Genomic DNA, 18,010 nt, shown 5'->3' with positions numbered 1-18,010 from the left:
ACACTGAAGCCAAAATCCTGGCATCAGCTTAGACTCCTCTATCCCCTTTTTATTTCCATATTCAACCAATCCCCAAATTTTGCTAATTTTACTTCCTAAATATTTTCATCAGTCCCCACTTCTATTCATGCTATCACTGCCATAATTTGAAACCTCATAATTTCCTAATTCAACAGCCTAATTGATTTCTTTGCCACATTTAATTTTCACCTAGAATACCAACTGAAGTAAATCACTCTCTTGCTTAGATCCCTCTGATACTTTTCCATGGTCTATAAATTGCTTAACCCTTTGAATACTTTCAAGGGTTTTATGTGGTTCAGTCCTTGCCTCTCTAGGCTCATTCTGAGTTCACTCCATGCTCCAGGAATACAAAATTATTTGTAGTTTCCTGACATAATTCAAGATCCTTTACATTTCCTACACTAAGATTTTTTTAAAGCAATCTCCACACCCAAATGTGGGGCTCAAACTCACAACCCTGAGATTTAGTCATATGCTCTACCAACTGAGCCAGCTAGGCAATCCCCATACTATTTTCTGGAATCCTCAACATTTTCATGTTTTTTTATGTCCTGCTTAGGAAATAATTTGACTACCCAAAGTTATGAAGACAATAACCCATGGTATTTTCTAAAAGCACTATTGTTTCAGGGCGCCTGGGTGGCTCAGTCGGTTGAGCGTCCGACTTCGGCTCAGGTCACGATCTCACGGTCCGTGAGTTCGAGCCCCGCGTCGGGCTCTCTGCTGACAGCTCAGAGCCTGGAGCCTGTTTCAGATTCTGTGTCTCCCTCTCTCTCTGCCCCTCCCCCATTCATCCTGTGTCTCTCTCCGTCTCAAAAATAAATAAACGTTTAAAAAAAAATTTTTTTTTAAAGCACTATTGTTTCACCTTTTATTTTAGGTCCACAATCTATTGAGTTTTGTTTTTTTATTTTAGTATGAGTAGGCATCAAGGTATTTTGTTTTCCACATAGTCAATTGACCTGGCAGCATTGATTAAAGCATCCATTGTTTTCTCCACATTAGTAGGGTCACCTTTGCATAAAATGTTCACGAGTTCTATTTAGTTCCATCCATCTACTTTCTAACACCTGGTAGCATAAATCCTCCAACTTTGTTCTTCCTCCAGATTGTCTTGGCTGTTCTAGATCTTCTGAATTTTCATGTAAGTTTCAACTTGTCAAATGACATACACACAATCTGCTGGGATTCTAATAAGGATCAGACTAAATTTATTGATCAGTTGGAGTGACTGACATTTTTATATTGAGTCTTGCAATCCATGAGCATACTGTATCTAACCAGTTACTTGGGCCTCCTCCAATTTCTCTCAATACTATAATTTTCAGTACATTAAAACCCTGGATTGAGAATAACTTGTTCTGTGAGTGTTCCACAAGGCAAGCAAACATTTCTAATAAATTTTAACTTGATAAACAAGCGACGTCTTGCAATACGAGTAGTAAGAGACACCAAATGTCACATGTTCACAACTGAGCCAATGGTTCTTTTCTCCCTCCCTCTCTCTGCGAGATTGTGGGTGATCATCTCCCATGCTTGGTCACATGAGACGTGGTGTTTGGCAGAAATCAGTGATTTTTCAGAAAGTTGTCACAACTGCCACTAGTGAATTTTTTGTCACTTCAAAGCACCTGTGGATAGTCCTTTGCTTTTCTATATAAGAGTAAGCTAGGAATGCTTTTTTCTAGGTCAGGCTGCCTGCAGATATAGACCCTTTTCTCTGCTGCTTGTCAGTTACATTAAATACAGTAGATGACAAGAGTTTATTAATACTATACTGTAGTCAATATCCGTGCGAGTGTTTACAATGCCCACTCCCCTGCAGAAAAAGGTTCAAAAGAAAGGTGGTAAGAAAGGGATGATTACAGTGGAAGTTAAGAAGGAAATCATTGAGAAATATGAATGAGGTATGCGAATGGCTGAAACTGTAAGATTTTATAAGAAGTCTATGTCTGCATCTCATCTGCAGAGGAGGAGAAAAAGGCAGAAGAATCCCTCACTTCAAATGAGATTAGGGAGATGTGTAAAATGTGTGAAACGGTGCAAAATTTTGTAGAAAAGCACCACCCGAATAAGGCTGTAGCAGTTAGTGATGAATCTGTTTAACGACAATGTGATGTCACATTTCCACGAAATCCTCCAAAGGAGTCAAAAGCAAGTGTCATTGGATAGGTTCTTCATTTTAGCTGCACAAAACAAAGAAGATTCCATTGAGCCAAAAGACAGCAGTGATCCATTAGTGACAGGGAAAGTCGTCCTACACGGTAACCTTCCTCTCTCTTCTCCCTCACACCAGCCATGAAGATTTTCAAAGGTAAGTACAGGTTAATTTTATTTTCCTTTACATTTTGCATTTTCTTTATTTTGTATTAGAGTATTATAATCATTTTAATATGAACATTTTTAGGTTGTGGATTTAATCATCTGAGTTTCCACTATTTCTTATGGGGAAATTCGCTGTTATATACAAGTGCTTTGGATTACAAGCATGTTTCTGGAATGAATTATGCTCGCAAACTAAGGTTTTACTGTATATAGTTCTTATATATTTTTCATTAGGATTTATTCCTTGGTGTCATGGGTTAAATGGTGCCCCCAAAATATCAGGTCCTAATCTGTGGAACCTGTAAATGCTACCTTATTTAGAAGAAGGGTCTCTGCAGATGTGATCAAGTTAAGGCTCCTGATACAAGGAGATGATCCTGGATTATCCAGATGGGTCCTAATGCTATCAGTGTCTTTATGTAATAGAAGAAGAGGAAAATTCACGACACACACAGAAGAGAAAGCAATGTGAAGATAGAGGCAGAGATTGGAGTGATGTGGCTTCAAACCAAGGAATGCCAGCAGAACTCAGAAACTGGAAACGGCAGGGAACAGATTCTCCCTAAAGCCTCTATAGGGAGTGCAGCCTTGCTGACACCTTGATTTCAGACTTCTGGTCTCCAGAAATATGACAGGAGTTTTTTTTAAGCCACTGAGTTTGTGGTAATTTGTTACAGCTGTCATAGGAAGCTAATACACTAGGTATTTGATATCTTTGATGCATTTGTATGTTAACCACTTTTTTAAGATTTCATTTTCTAATTGCTTAGTGCTAGTATTTAAAAATATAATTGATTTATGGGGTCCCTGGGTGGCTCAGTCAGTTAAGCATCTGACTTCGGCTCAGGTCATGATCTCAGGGTTTGAGTTCAAGCCCTGAGTTCAAGCCCTGTGTTGGGCTCTGTGCCAACAGCTCAGGGCCTGCAGCCTACTTCGCATTCTGTCCCTTCCTTTCTCTCTCAAAAATAAATTTAAAAAAACATTAAAAAAATATATATATATAGTTGATTTATATACTGACTGTATCCAGCAATTCACTAAATTTATTATTAATACTAAAGGTTTATAGATTATAACTTTACTTACAGACTATCAAGATTTCTCCAAATAACAGATTTATATATTTCTTTCCTATCTTTATACATTTTTCCCTTGCCTTTTTGCAATTGCTGGATGTCCAGTACAATAGTTAAGTATTTCCTCTTATATCTTTTGTTTTCTTAATGTCTGTTTTTGAGAGAGAGAGAGAGAGAGAGAGACAGAGACAGAGAGAAAAGACAGAGTGCAAGCAGGTGGGGGCAGAGAAAGAGGGACAGAGAATCCCAAGCAGGCTCCAAGCTGTCAGTGCAGAGCCCAACTCAGGGACTGGTCTCAGGAACTGTGAGATCATGACCTGAGCCAAAATTAAGAGTTGGATGCTCAACCAACTGAACCACCCAGCCACCCCTCCTCTTACAATTTTTGGTTTTGGAAGTATGAGAAAGTATCATCTATTCGAAGTTTAAACTACAATGAAAATAGTAAAAAGAAAAAAAAAAAATTTTTAAATAAAAAAGCAGCCAAACAAAATAACTAACATTATTCTAGTTAACGAATCGAGAGGCCTTTTCTTAAACCCTTCTCATGATTCTGCATCATTGGGCCTTATTTATTAATGCTTTCTTAAAGCTTTTTTCTTCCTTGATGATACAGACATCCCCAAGATTTTCTTCTTAGGTTTTTCCTTTTTTTAAAATACTGTTCTTGTTAACTGTTGGGAAATCATTTTAAGGCTTAATATTATTCTTCAGAACCAGGCCAGCTTCAGGTGCTTTCCTTTTCTTCAAGGGCAGAATAGAAAGAAAAGCCCCCATCCCTGAGGTTCTTTTCCTAAGAGTGGAATGCCCTTGTTCTGCCCTCTTTGCTTTACTCAAATAAAGTGTAGAATCTTCTTTAAGGGTTTTACTAATAATTAGAAATAAGTTACAAAAGTCCCCAAATCTTCACCATGTTTTTTCTTTTTAAATTTTTTTTAATGTTTATTCATTTTTGAGAGAGAGAGAGAGAAAGAGCATGAGCAGGGAAGGGGCAGAGAGAGGGAGACACAGAATCTGAAACAGGCTCCAGGCTCTGAGCTGTCAGCACAGAGGCCAACGTGGGGCTCGAACTCATGGACTATGAGATCATGACCTGAGCTGAAGTCAGACACTCAACCAACTGAGCCACCCAAGTGCCCCTCTTCACCATGTTTTAATCCTTGACTGTATGCAGAAATTCCTTTCAGTGCAAAAGAGGTTGGAAGGTGTTGCAAAATTGGGGAGTTAGAAAACATGCTGGCCAAAAGGCCTCAGAGCAGTATTTATCTTTAGTGAATTCACTTAGTTCAGGGTCCAGCCTTTGCATTACTGGACCATACATGCTGAATCATGTTCATTAGAAGCTTGTGTATAAAAATAAAAATACCAATGTATTAATTTACAGTGAAAAATGTAATTGTCATAGGAAATGGCTATTTATTTCATTCGGCCAAGCCGTTCTTTCATTGTAGAAAAACCACATGGAAATTAAAATAATATTCAGACCTGCACTTATTGAGAAAAGTAAAAGAATAATAGGTTTAGTTGTATGACTTAATGGAATCACATAAAACTTTGATAGAGCAAACTACCTCCACTATCAGAACAAGATAGGTTTTGTACCTGCTCAGGAGACTTTCCCTTTAGACAGGGATCTTGCCAAATTATTTACTTCCCAGGCTTTTTTTTGTTTGTTTGTTTCTTGGCTAAATTCCTGATTGAGGCATTCCTGCTTTAGGTATGTTACTGCTTTCAGTGAAGTCTTGGGCTGGCCAGAGAGGCTTATTTCTGCTTTGATCCACTCCGCATTGACCTATAACAGAATTCATACAAGACAATCTTTAAGGGTTTGGAGAAGACCTTATCTATGGATCCCAAATACTGCTTTGCATAGGTTTGCATGCTAGATGTTCACAGGAAGTCCTCAATTCTTACTGCTGAGCAAAAACAGTAAGTAAATGATAAGAGAAGCAAATCATAAATCGCTCCCAATGCCAGACAGCGTGGCACATAGCAGACATCCTCAAATCTAGTAAACGAAATATGCAGTTCCCTATTCCTTCTGGCTAAGCCAATTCAGAAAAGCATTACAGAGCACGTCGCCTGCCAGGCTGGAAACCCTGCCAGAATGCAGCTCTTGCCTCACCTCTACTGGAGGACTCCGCCCTCCCTTAGAGCTCTGCTCCAAGCCCTGACCACGGGTCAGCACGGACTGAGTAAGCACCAACTGGACAAGGCCTCGGTCCTAATTTTATTTCACCACTGACAGCACCCACTTCTAACTGAAAAAACAGCAAGACGAAAAATGGGTAAAAATAAAAAGGTGAGAAGAGAAAACGGGGGAAAGGTTAGAAAAAAAAAAAAACACCCCAAAACACCTTTTAGCAAAATACAGCTGCACTGGTCAGCAGTGGAAACTCATCTCGGCACCCTCGGTCTCTCTAGGGAGTCAGGCCCCAGTTCCGGGATTCAGAAACAATAACTGCAGCGTCCAGATAACCATGACCGCGTCTGCTACTCAGGCCCACTGGGCCTGGAACTCGCAGGGCGCCCCGCTACACAGTCCGACTCCAGGGCGGGCAAGGGCGCGACACCAGCTCGACGGCGGCGGAGAAGCCGCGAAACCGAGCAGCCGCACCGCCACAGTCTCTCAAGGGGCCCAGGCTCCCGCCGAGACCCGCCCGGCCGTCCGGACCCCCAACCCCCTCGGAGAGAGGGGGGCCGCTCCTTTGACTCGGGCGCCTCGGGTCGCGGGCGCCCTTCCTCAGACTGGACGCGTTCCTTCCGCCCTAAGAGGGCAAAGAGTCCCACGCCCTCGCGTTTGAATGCGCCCGCGCGCCAGAGCGCCCCCTAGGAAGGAAGCCCGAGAGGCGGCCGCGCCTCTGCGGCGATTTTATTAGCGCACGGTTGGGGTTGCCCGGGCTGTCGACGAGCCGGGCTTCCCCGCCCCTCCCCCTCTTCCCCTCCGCCCCTCCCCGCCCCGCGGCCGGAACCTCCCTGCGGGGCGGAGTGATACCGGCGGCGGCGTAGAGCGCGGCGCGGCCGACAGGGGCGCCCGGGACTGCGCGGGGCGGGCGGAGGGAGGAGGGGAGAGAGGCGGGGCCGGGGCGGGTTGTTGTGAGGCGACTGCGCTACTGCCGGACCGGGGCGGTTATGGCGGCTCCGTATTAACACCCTCCTCCTCCGCCTCCGCCTCCGCCGCCGCCGCCGCCGTCTCCTCCTTCTCCTCCTCCTCCTCCTCTCCCTCCCGCCCTCACTCGTAAGCCATCTCCCCCTTCACCCTGACGCCTACCCCTTCCCCTCACCTTTCCCCCTCCCCTCTTCTACCATGCCCGGCATGATGGAGAAAGGGCCCGAGTTACTGGGGAAGAACCGATCGGCCAACGGCAGCGCCAAGAGCCCGGCGGGCGGCGGAGGCGGCGGCGGCGGCGCCTCGTCCACCAACGGCGGGCTGCACTACTCGGAGCCCGAGAGCGGCTGCAGCAGCGACGACGAGCACGGTGGTAGCCTCGAACTCCTCCCCGCCAGCCCGCCTGCCCCTCTCCCTCCTCCCCTCCCCCAGCCCCCTCCCCTCGCCGCGCTCCCGCCCTCCCTCCCCTCGGAGCCCGGGCGCTGCGGTAGCCTCGAACTCCCGGTGCAGTGCAGCAGCACCCCCCACGACCCCCGTCCCTCCGCCCTCGACCAATCCTCCGCCCTCGCCACCACCCCCCCGCTCCCCGCCCCCATCCGCTGCCATCTCCCGGAGTGCCCGGAGTTAATATCTTCCCATCCACCCGCCTCTTCTTTCCTCCCTCCAGCAATTTTTATATTTTATTAAGTGTCTCTTCGTTTTTCTTCTTTTCTTTCTTTTCTTTTTCTTTTTCTCTCTCTCTTTTTTTTTCTTTTTGGCATTGCTTTGCAGATGTTGGGATGAGAGTCGGAGCTGAATACCAAGCTCGGATCCCTGAATTTGATCCAGGTAGATATATTTGTTTTAAGCAAAATCCTTTCTCCCCTTTTCTGGGAATGGCTTAGGGTGGAAGGGCGGGCGAGGTAGGGGTCCGGGTGTGCGGTTGGGAGGGGATGCGGGGCTGGGATGGGCAGGCATCTGGCGGGGAGGCTGTCAGGCTTGGCAGGGCTGTGACACAGGGCGTGTGGGCAGATGTGTGCATTGCAAGGTTAACATGGTTCCTTTGGAGGCCACTTGCCCGCTGGTGGCATCGCCTTTCTGCCCCCATGAGCCTGGGGCGAGGTCGGAGAGAGCAGAGGGAGGCGGCCCTCGGCGGATTCGGGGGTCCGGGGCTGGGAAAGGAGCGGCTCCTGGGCCGAGGGCTGGAAGAGAGGGTGTGCGGGCTGCGTGTGGAAGAGCCATGCAAATGTCAATTGCCACACCGCCGGCCCCGGGGAGCGGAGGGCCGCGCTCCGCAAGGGCGGCGGATGCCGGGGGCTGCTGTCATCGGCCGAAGCCGAGGGCGAGCCCTGCCCGACCCGCGCTCACACGGGATTTTCTTTTCTTTCTTTTTTTTTCTTTTTGGCTAGGTGGTGTAGCTTTGGTCGAGACAGCTCTGCGGAGTGTAGGAGCCGCGGAGAGAAAGGGATGGGGGAAGGGGGTGGGGAGAAGCCAGAGGCACACCTCGCCCTCGAGCCAGCCCTGGGAAGTCAGACCACAGGACAGTGGCTGCAGCTGCCAAGGAGACATTTTCTCCCGAGCAGCCAGGTTCCAGCGTCCTCTGCCAACCCAGCTTGCGGGCTCCCTGTCTACTTTTCTCCAAACAGGCTCTCTGGCGGTCACGGGATTTCAGTCTGGACGGGGATTGGGCGAGAGTTCCGCATATGGAGGCGCCCTTGCTGGAGCCTCCCGGAGTGGAGCGGGTTTCCTTCCCCCCACCCCAGACCCTCTTCAGTGCAGGCTTTGGGCAGACTTTGAAGGAGCTCTCTCATTTTTTTGTTTTTCTTTTTTGTTTTTCTTTTTTTTTTTTCTTCCCTTCTCCCTTACAGTTGATCAGTTTTTTGCCCATTGCCCGCTTATAATAACATTGTGTCGAACTCTCGAGTTCTGTATTAGATATTAATTAATATGGCTTACTTGTATTTTGGGGAGGGGGTATAGCTTGTTTGCTTCATTATAGGGTGTAGATGGGTATTATCGTTCTTCCCCTGCCCATTACGGCAATGCGAACTATTTACCAACCATTTGAAGAGTTTTAGATAGCAGCTCCTCCTGTCCCAGGGGAGAGGATAAAATAATGAGTGTTAAAAGGATTGTCAAAGCAGTCTGTTTTTCAGTAGGTAAAAACAATGATACAAGAGCTCTCACTAGATCTGGGTTGCCTTCTAAATGACATAGCTGTTAATAGATTTTATTCAGAAGCTATCAAATGTGTGTGCTGGTGGGCTTAAATAATTTTAAATGTTTTGTGAAATTAATTTTGTTTATTGATGCAACTAGTAGGTGGATGACACTTTCACATTACTATGCTGCCTCAGGTATTGACATTTGGAAAAAGCATGCTTTGGCTTAAGATACATTGATTTCAGTTCCCAGCTGTTTAATTTTTGTGCTCTGAGCAAGCCAGTGGCCTTCCCTGTTCCTTAGTTTCCTAGCTGTAAAATGGAAATAAAAAAACTTCATGGAATTCTTATAAGGAATACATGACTGGGCATGTGGGAGTTATTCAGTAAAGGTTAAATTTCATAATTAGGAAGAATGATTCTGCATACACTTATACCTTTCTGATTTGGGGCTTTCGTTGGTACTCTGCTTTTTGGGGAAATGATAAACTTACTTACAGATTAGAACTCAACAGTCAGAACTGTTCATAAGTTAATAAACATTTATCTTTTTGCTCCATTAGGTAGGTTTATATTTCATAGACAGCTGTACACAGGTAGATTAGGTGGTCTTGTGTGTAAAACCCAGGCTTCTCGCTGGAACCCATTTATACATGCCATGGCATAGACCACTGTAAAGGTTTTTCTTTTGTTTTGTTTTTTGCTTTTTAGTCATATTTTCAATTTACTTAGGTTACAATTGATACTCTTTATTAGAATAAGGATATATGTCCTATTTTAAAACCTCATCTAGACGTTTTCTCCTTAATCATCTGCAGAAGAATACTGAGCCCAAGGACACAACTAAAACCAGTTATCATTTAAACCTAGGTGGACTTTTCTATGGCCATCGTAAGCAAATCTTGTCAAACATGAAGATTATCAGTTGTTAGATACTTTTTACGAGGAAGTATTGAACCTCTACACCTTTCAACATAGTACCATTGTCTATTTTATTCTGAGTGTTGTACTGTTGTGTGAAGTTTCTACTTCATATCAATTCAATGTAATTCACTGAGAAATTAAAACATTTCATTGGAAAAAGGAAAAGAGATCTTCATTAATTAATGATAGAAATTGAGAAATGGTCATTTCCTGTCTCCTTTTCTCTTCTTCAGAACATCATCTTTAGTCTTGTTAACCACTTCATAGAGTTTATTCACCAGTAACCATGCAAGCTATTTGGAAGAAAAATTCCTTAGCTACCAAGATTATTATGATCAGAATATAGGAAAATTAAAAGAGGATTCGGGTGTGTCTGTAGGATATTTTTATTGGGGGAGATGATAGTGATGGTAGAAATCAAACAGAATGACTTACTAAAATGGGTATTTTAAAAAATATGAGAAGAAGTGTGATTTAAGTTGGAATTACTGAATATAGGAGATTAGGAATAGTTTATGTTAATTAACAGATCATTGCTAAAAAGACCTTCATAAAAATTTACTAATTGGATTTGATTATTTTCTTAGGTGCCTTTTTTTTTTTTTTTAGATTTTTCGCTAGGTCTTCCCAACTTTTATTTAGTGCCTCCTGACTATTCATCAATCAAGGAGGAGCAGTTTCCTGTGGTGATTATAGCCTAAAATCGTATTGTATGCCTCTTAGTTAATAGGGCCTAGTGACCTCGATGACCCATCTGATGTATCCAGACCTTTGTTTTCTCATGTGTCAATGGGAGATAATGTTAACTATATCATAAGATTAGGTGAAAATTAATGTCTATAAAGCAGCGGTCTACAGATGTTTTGCTTGTATATCCATAAAAGAATTTTCAAAAAAAATATTTTCTTACATATTTTTGACATCTATCACTTGTTGCTGTGTTTAAATAGTTGAAAAACATTATCTCCAGTGTATTGAAAATATTAACACTTTGAAATAAAGTTGTTATACCTTATTTTAAGTGTATGAGATTAAATTTACTGCAGTAATATGATAATATCTATTTATAAAAAGTATGAAATGGGGCACCTGTGTGGCGCAGTTAATCTTCCAATTGACCTCAGCCCAGATCTAGATCTCTGTGTCATGAGTTCAAGCCCCGCATTAGGCTCTGCACTTGGTGAGGAGCCTACTTTAAAAAAAAAAAAAAAAGAATGAATAGGCTCACAGTCTGAAAGTTTACATTTTTCCTTTTTATCTTTTACATCGTTTCCGTGCATTTTCCCCACAGGATTTTATATTTTTTTGCTTGAAAGTGCTTTATTGATCTCTACCACTGTAATATGTATTCTTGTGAACCTAAGGTTCTAAGTGTTAAGTCTCTTCTGATTTGAATGATTACAATTATTGTGTAATTGATTGAAATTGTAATAGCTATGATGCCTTGAGTAAAGGAGAGCCTTGCAAACACCCTTTGTTTGGCACTATGGAGGTTTAAGATTTTAGGCAGTATACTCTTGTCAGATGTGGGAGGGGGTGAGAGCTGCTTTTTTAAGTGAGAGAAGGTATTTGTGAAGAGGGTCAGAGTAGAATGAGCATACAGCTTAGACTGCAGGTGAGTTCTTAGGCAGATTTTGTGGGAAAGGGAACATAGGGAAGTTAAAGGGAAAATTGATTCCCATAAAATCTATTTATGCTCATGTACTCCTTGGAAAGTCTTTGTTTATCCCAGTTTGAAGGTGGTGAATTAAATCTATAAATTGTAGAATGTTAAAAAATATTTGGTATGGGGGCACCTGGGTGGCTCAGTTGGTTAAGCGTCCGACTTCAGCTCAGGTCATGATCTTGCGGTCCGTGAGTTCGAGCCCGGCGTCGGGCTCTGTGCAGACAGCTCAGAGCCTGGAGCCTGTTTCAGATTCTGTATCTCCCTCTCTCTCTGCCCCTCCCCTGTTCATGCTCTGTCTCTCTCTCTGTCTCAGAAATAAATAAACGTTAAAAAATTTTTAAAAATATATATTTGGTATGTCTTAATATTCTCAGTATTTAAATTCTTAGAGAGAGAATGGGGAGGAGTGGCAAAGGGAGAGAGAGAGGGAGAGAGAGAATCTTTAAAAAAAATTTTTTTTAATGTTTATTTTTGAGGGAGACGGCATGAGCGGGGGAGGGGCAGAGAGAGGGGGAGACACAGAATCTGAAGCAGGCTCCGGGCTCCGAGCTGTCAGCGCAGAGCCTGATGCAGGGCTCAAACCCACAAGCCATTAGATCATGACCTGAGCTGAAGTTGGACACTTAACCAACTGAGCCACCCAGGCACCCCTAAAGAGAGAGAGAGAGAATCTTAAGCAGGCTCCATGCTTAGCATGAAGCCTGATGTGAGGCTCAATCCCACAATCCTGGGGTCATGACCTGAGCTGAAATCAAGAGTTGGATGCTCAATCAACTGAGCCACCCAGGCACCCCAGGATTTAAGTTCTTTATATAGACTATGTATCCCAGGATTTCAGTCAAAATCCTTGTTTTAAATGTCTTAAATCTGAGAAGAAATAGAAGATTTTTATTTTTGTACCTATTTTGAAATTTCCTATAGATGTCGAAATCCTGGCTTATCAGAATTATACCTTTGGTTTTTAGTTGTTGGTTTTTCCCAGTTGGTCTCATAAATGTACTTTATCAACTGCAGTTAAGGATATCTAAAACATTTCAAAAGGATTAAGTTTTTAAGTGTTTCATGCTTTTAAAAACTGTTTAATAATTTTGTTTTCAGAACTGTCTTGCTACTATATAGTTTTTTTACATGATGGTAGCTTGCTGTCTAGGTTTCTATTTGTTTTTTCATCTCTTTAGAAGATAGGATACTTCTAAGACTGGATTATTTTGTGGTGAGTCAAGTTTGATTCTCAGTATTATTTCTGAGTACCAGACAGTTTGGGGATATAATGTTAAATATTAGTACACATAAAAGAAAAATAACCATTGAGTTTATGTCCTTTTAATATTTTTGTTCACCTTTTATAATGGAAAGGATAAAACTTTATGGGATGCAAAGCATCCTGCGGGGTACATTGTTTTTAATAATACAAGTTACTTTCTCCTCTTCTTTTGTAGGAGAGGAGTCAGGTCTGAGTTGCTAGTCACTTCAGCTATCCAATCTCATTTTCAAGGGGTTGGTGAGAGAAGGCATCAGCTGTTTGTGTTCATTTATGTTGTTATCTGATTGATACGGTGACTAGAACCCGTTTCAGAGATAGAAGGGAACTCAAGAAAGAACTGTTTTCAATAAGCATATACTTATGCTTAGAAATGTCCTAGGTAAAGCTTACTAGATGCTGGGTACTTTGCATACATTAATTCGTAAATTTTTTTTAAGTTTATTTTTGAGAGAGAGAGAGAGAGAGAGAACACTAGCAGTGGAGGGGCAGGGAAAGAGAAGGAGAGGTACAGAATCCAAAGTAAGCTCCAGGTTCTGGGCTGTCAGCACAGAGCCCAACATGGGGGCTTGAACCCACAAGCCGTGACATCATGACCTGAGCCAAAGTCAGACGGTTAACTGACTTAGCCACTCAAGTGCCCCATAATTCATTAATGTTTAAATAATACTACGAAGTAGGTACTCTCATCATCGTGGCTTTTTTTTTTTTTTAATGTTTTATTTATTTTTGAGAGAGAGAGAGAGTGCAGGGGGAGGGAGAGGCAGAGAGAGAAGGAGACACAGAATATGAAGCAGGCTCCAGGCTCTGCACTGTCAGCACAGAGCCTGATGTAGGGCTTGAACTCATACCACGGGATAATGATCTGAGCCAATGTCGGACACTTAACTCACTGAGTCACCCAGGCAACCCTCATTATCCATGTTTTTAAAGAAGAGTTTAAACTGAGGCACAGACAGCATAGATAAATTTCCCCAAGATGATAAAGCTAGGAAGTGGCAGAGGTTGCATTCAAACTTGGAGTCTGGCTGTATAATGGTTACACTCTTAACCATTATGCTAAAATACCTCATTTCCTATGAACATCAATCATCTCTTAAGCCTAGTTGACACATACATGATTGAAAATGGTGAAGTCTAGTTCAAGGGTTAGGAAAAGAACATTGTGAAATGCCTAATTAGGCATTCTCTACTACCAGACATGATTACTCTCCCTTATTAGCACCACCCCCCTACCCCCATATTAGAAGAGCTGTTAGTCCTCACAGTTTGGATGTCAGTTTTTGTCAGATCAGGCCCTTAATTACAGTGCTAAGAATTTTTTTGGAAACTTAACTGTTATTCTTCATAGGGAAAAATACAAAAAAAAAAAGTTTATATCTGTGTAAGGAGAGACATTTCAGGAAGATATTTTAATTAAGATTTTCTTTAATGCAAGAATCAAATGCAAGGAAATATGTTTAAATATTAAGCATGATGTGCTCTTAAGACTTGAGACTTATGGAAACCTTTGTTGCATTCCTTATTCTATTAAGTAGGATTTAAATTATCTTATTGTCATAATCCATTGTGAAAAAGGATCAGTGCCATGTTAAAGATTTGAAATTTAGAATACTCACTAGAAATAGCAGTAGATAAAAGGTTTCTAACACTTAGATAGCATGTCTGTTTTATTTCCATCAAGTGGCTGCCTGTTTTGCTTTTGTGTTTGTATTTTATGTGGTTAGAAATTTAATTTAGATCTTACTTTTGAAGTCTTTTTTTTAAAAAACCTGGAATTTGTTTTCATTGAATATGAATTTTTCATAATGTACTTCTAACTTGCATTTTTGTAAATTTTCAGCTTTTATTTTTGTCCTCTTTTATTAAAGATACTCCTGACAGGGATGCCTGGGTGGCTCAGTTGGGTAAGCATCCAACTTTGGCTCATGTCATGATCTCACAGTTCGTGGGATTGAGCCCCGCGTCAGGCTCTGTGCTGACAGCTCGGAGCCTGGAGCCTGCTTTGGATTCTGTGTCTCCCTGTCTCTGTGCTCTTCCCCTGCTTGCACTCTGTGTGTGTGTGTCTCTCTCTCTCAAAAATGAATAAAGATTTTTTAAAAAACCTTTTTTTGAAGACCTTTATAACAAAATGCAGTAGGTTTTGCTTTTCGATTCACTTGTAATTACGGTTTTTCTACTACTTTGGTAGTGTTCCCTCATTTCAGATTTCTCCATCCTTAATTTTTCCTTACAGTAAAACACATATATTTTTTCAACAATTTTAGCTTCATATATATCACATATATCATTCTCTATAATTTGTTGATTGAATATACAGTAGTGATGTGTAATGATTCTCCAAAAATTGAAAACTACTGAACTATATTAAATTATTGTTGGATAGATAACTTCTCTAGTTTGAGATTGTAGTAGTAGTTCTTTACCCCTGGAAGTGAATGTTGTTTATTCCAAATATCTTATAACTTTATGAATGATTACAGTTGAACCTGAGAATTCTGTTAATGTTTTATGTGAACAATTTTGGAATTCTTGCCATTAGTGGTGGTAGCTATCAACACCTCATAAAAGTCAGTAATGACATATTCATACACAAGTCTTCAAGTGAGTAGGTGGCAACAATGCTTCATTTCTTGATGGTTTTAATTAACTTGAATGCACCTAGGAATTAGAAGCCAGAAAAAGACCACCAAGTAATTAAAAGACAGAACCCACGGGCATGTAGTTGGCATTGGGATAGCTGTGTCAGCCTTACATCCATTCTGTGCTTAATTTACATGCAGTTCCAATAGAGCTTGATTTTTCTGACTTTAGATTATAACAGATTAGAAATAAGAAACAGTAATGGCGTGCATCTACGTTAGAGGTAGACTCTCAGGTTACATTTCAACAGCATTATTAACTTTTACAGTTTTTTACTTTGTTTTCCTCTTACACAGAGTACATACTTTTATAAATATAAACTGTAATAAATGAAATTAATGCTGAAAAAGAATAGCTGGCAGATTCACAAGGAATAAGACTAAATAAAAACCTTAAAAAGCAGGCATAAGTATTTTTAAATTATGGTAATCTTGGCCCATTTAGATATGGGGCAAAACAGAAATAAGTTACCACCTGATGTATTCTCTAGTTTTTAAAGTCAGAATTGGGGCACCTGGGTGGCTCAGTCAGTTGAGTGCCCAATTCTTGATTTCAGCTCAGGTCATAATCTTGTGGTTTGCGGGATCCAGCCCCCTGTTGGGCTGTCTGCTGACATTGTGGAGCCTGCTTGGGATACTCTCCCTCTCCCTCTGCCCCTTCCCCGCTCATGCTCTCTCTCTCTCAAAAATAAATAAACTTTAAAAAAAAAGAGTTTTTAATGATCCCTAAGTAATGTACAGAAGATCAAACCAGGTTTATTACCTGCCAAGAATTAGGGCTATATAATGTACTCAAGAAAGTTTTTTTTTTTTTTTAATTTAAAGAGTGTAAACTTTATTGGGGGTAAATTGTAGTGTTTGTGAAATTTTCTTCAATTCCATAAATGAAATATTTAGTATATTTAATGTGAGCCTGTTTTCCTTCTGTTTCCCTGTACTTTCTTTGTCCTTTTGCAGGTACTATACTAAAATAGAGATAAAGCTTGCTTTGTTTATATTTATTTTGAATGTAAATAAAATCCATCATATTTAAAGTAATCAATTTTTTCCCCAGGTGCTACAAAATACACAGATAAAGACAATGGAGGAATGCTTGTATGGTCTCCGTATCACAGTATCCCAGATACCAAATGTAAGTTTTCGGAAATTGAATGTTATGTCCATAGGGATCTATCAACCAATTCAAAATCCAACCTGTATTTGTTTTGGGTTGCTTAGATTCTCGTAAGAAAACGGTTTGCTTTTGTTTTGTTTTGTGTTTTGATGGAGGTTGTTATATTAGAATGTTTTTCCTTTTGAAAGATAGTGGGTTGATCGTTCCAATTTGTGTCAGTCCCAGGAAGACTGAAAATACCTAGGATCTGATGGCATTGCTGCTTAAATCCTCAAGCAGGGGAGGGAGTTACTATGTAGACATCTGCACAGGCTTTTCCTCAGTATATGGAGCTGTAAAGAAATGCCTTCAAACTTCAAAGACCCCACTATCATTACCATTTTAAAGAGGAAAGGGGAAAGAACTGACTTCAGCAGCCATCAATCAGGTCATCTTTGAGCTCTCCATTTCTGGACGGAGACCTTCTGGATCATTGACCATGCACTTCTTGAATCATGGTGTGGCTTTAGACTTCAATGTGATGTAGCGGACCTGATCCTTTGCGGCACATCAGATATAGGAAACGTGCAGGTAACAAAACTAAGATACCCACCCCTCCATTCAGTTATCATTGAATTTGTTAAAACCCAAACAAAAACCACCACACAGTTATTCTTGCAGCTATAAAATAAGCTTGTCTTTTAAAAATATTTGCTAAATCTTAAAGATGTCCCATGATGGTTTATTTAGTCCCATGAAAATTAATGATGTCTTATATATCATGTGCATAAGGCTAAGCATACTTATTGATGCAATAAGAGAACTAAAAATGGAAAATCGAGTATTATGTTGCATACCTGATAATTCCTATTTGAGAGCTTTGGAATACCAACAAAAAGGTCTAGCTGGTAATCTAGGAGTTACATGCCCTTGAGGCATTCTTAACAGAAAACACAAAATTGTACATTTGGCCTGGGACTGTATACTGAGAAACCTGAAGGAGATTATCAGATTTCTCTGGTTCAGTTCTCATTACAAGCAAAGGTTTTCATTCATAAACTGAGCATCAGGGTATCAATGGCTTTTGCTGTCTTAGCAGTGTTTTATACAATGGTGCATTTCTTAGCAAAGTGGAAAACAAAATTCAGAAAGCCACCATATCCTGATTGTGTGGTATCCATGTAGAATGTCCTAGACTGAACATCTAGTGCAGTGGTTTTCAGCCCTGGCTGTGCATTGGAGTCGTTTGGGGGAACTTTTAAAAAACAGTACTGATGTCTAGTCTCTATCTCAAACCAATTAAATCAGAATCTTTAGGGGTGGAGTCTGGACTTACTTTTTAAAAGCTTCCTCACTGATTCTATGCATAGCCCAGGTTGAAAACCACAAGTTAACTGGTATTGGTTAGCCTTCTGTTTATAGAACTGTAAGACATTTTTGTTAAAGTTAATCAGCATGTATTTAGACCTGTCTTGTGTTTTAATGCTATGTGAAGTTCTAAATGAAATATAATATTTGGGTTTTCTGCACCAATATTTGGATCCCTGCACTAGGGAACTATATAGTAGCATCCATAAAAAATAGTTGTTATTCTAACAACATTATTGTTATAATATCTTATTTATATATTAAGCTATATTATATTGACTACTAATAATAGCAAACTCATATAAAGTACCTAAAATTATGTCAGTTGTTATTCTAAGCATTTGACGTATATTAGCTCATTTAATCCTAGGAAGAAGATAC

General features: G+C 41.0%; 1 protein-coding gene and 1 long non-coding RNA gene across 6 annotated transcripts in view; one reads left to right on the top strand and one right to left on the bottom strand.

The window, feature by feature from the left end:
* Window positions 1-2,061: 2,061 nt before the first annotated feature.
* LOC122236016 lies at window positions 2,062-6,152 on the bottom strand. Of its 2 annotated transcripts, XR_006214217.1 has the most exons (3): window positions 5,783-6,152; window positions 5,028-5,217; window positions 2,062-2,210 (listed from the first exon to the last, which is right to left on the bottom strand). It is a non-coding gene; the product is annotated as an uncharacterized LOC122236016 (long non-coding RNA). The 2 variants fall into 2 exon arrangements; XR_006214216.1 differs by lacking the exon at window positions 2,062-2,210 and having other exon boundaries at window positions 4,899-5,217.
* A 364-nt stretch (window positions 6,153-6,516) lies between these two features.
* The window catches only part of RCOR3 (REST corepressor 3), a 51,980-nt gene continuing 40,486 nt past the window's right edge, over window positions 6,517-18,010 (top strand). The window contains exons 1-3 of one of the 4 annotated variants that reach the window (XM_042975493.1): window positions 6,517-6,904; window positions 7,306-7,362; window positions 16,223-16,300. In XM_042975493.1, coding sequence (XP_042831427.1) covers window positions 6,733-6,904; window positions 7,306-7,362; window positions 16,223-16,300 — 307 coding nt within the window. In that variant the 5' untranslated portion in view covers window positions 6,517-6,732. Of the gene's footprint in view, window positions 6,908-7,305; window positions 7,363-16,222; window positions 16,301-16,669; window positions 16,853-18,010 lie in introns of those variants that run through there. The other 3 variants (XM_042975492.1, XM_042975491.1, XM_042975494.1) reach the window with 3 other exon arrangements.

Source organism: Panthera tigris, chromosome F3, assembly GCF_018350195.1.
Source record: "Panthera tigris isolate Pti1 chromosome F3, P.tigris_Pti1_mat1.1, whole genome shotgun sequence".
Lineage (NCBI taxonomy): Eukaryota > Metazoa > Chordata > Mammalia > Carnivora > Felidae > Panthera > Panthera tigris.
The sequence above is the reverse complement of the archived record's forward strand: the minus strand, read 5'-3'. Positions and strand labels throughout refer to the sequence as shown.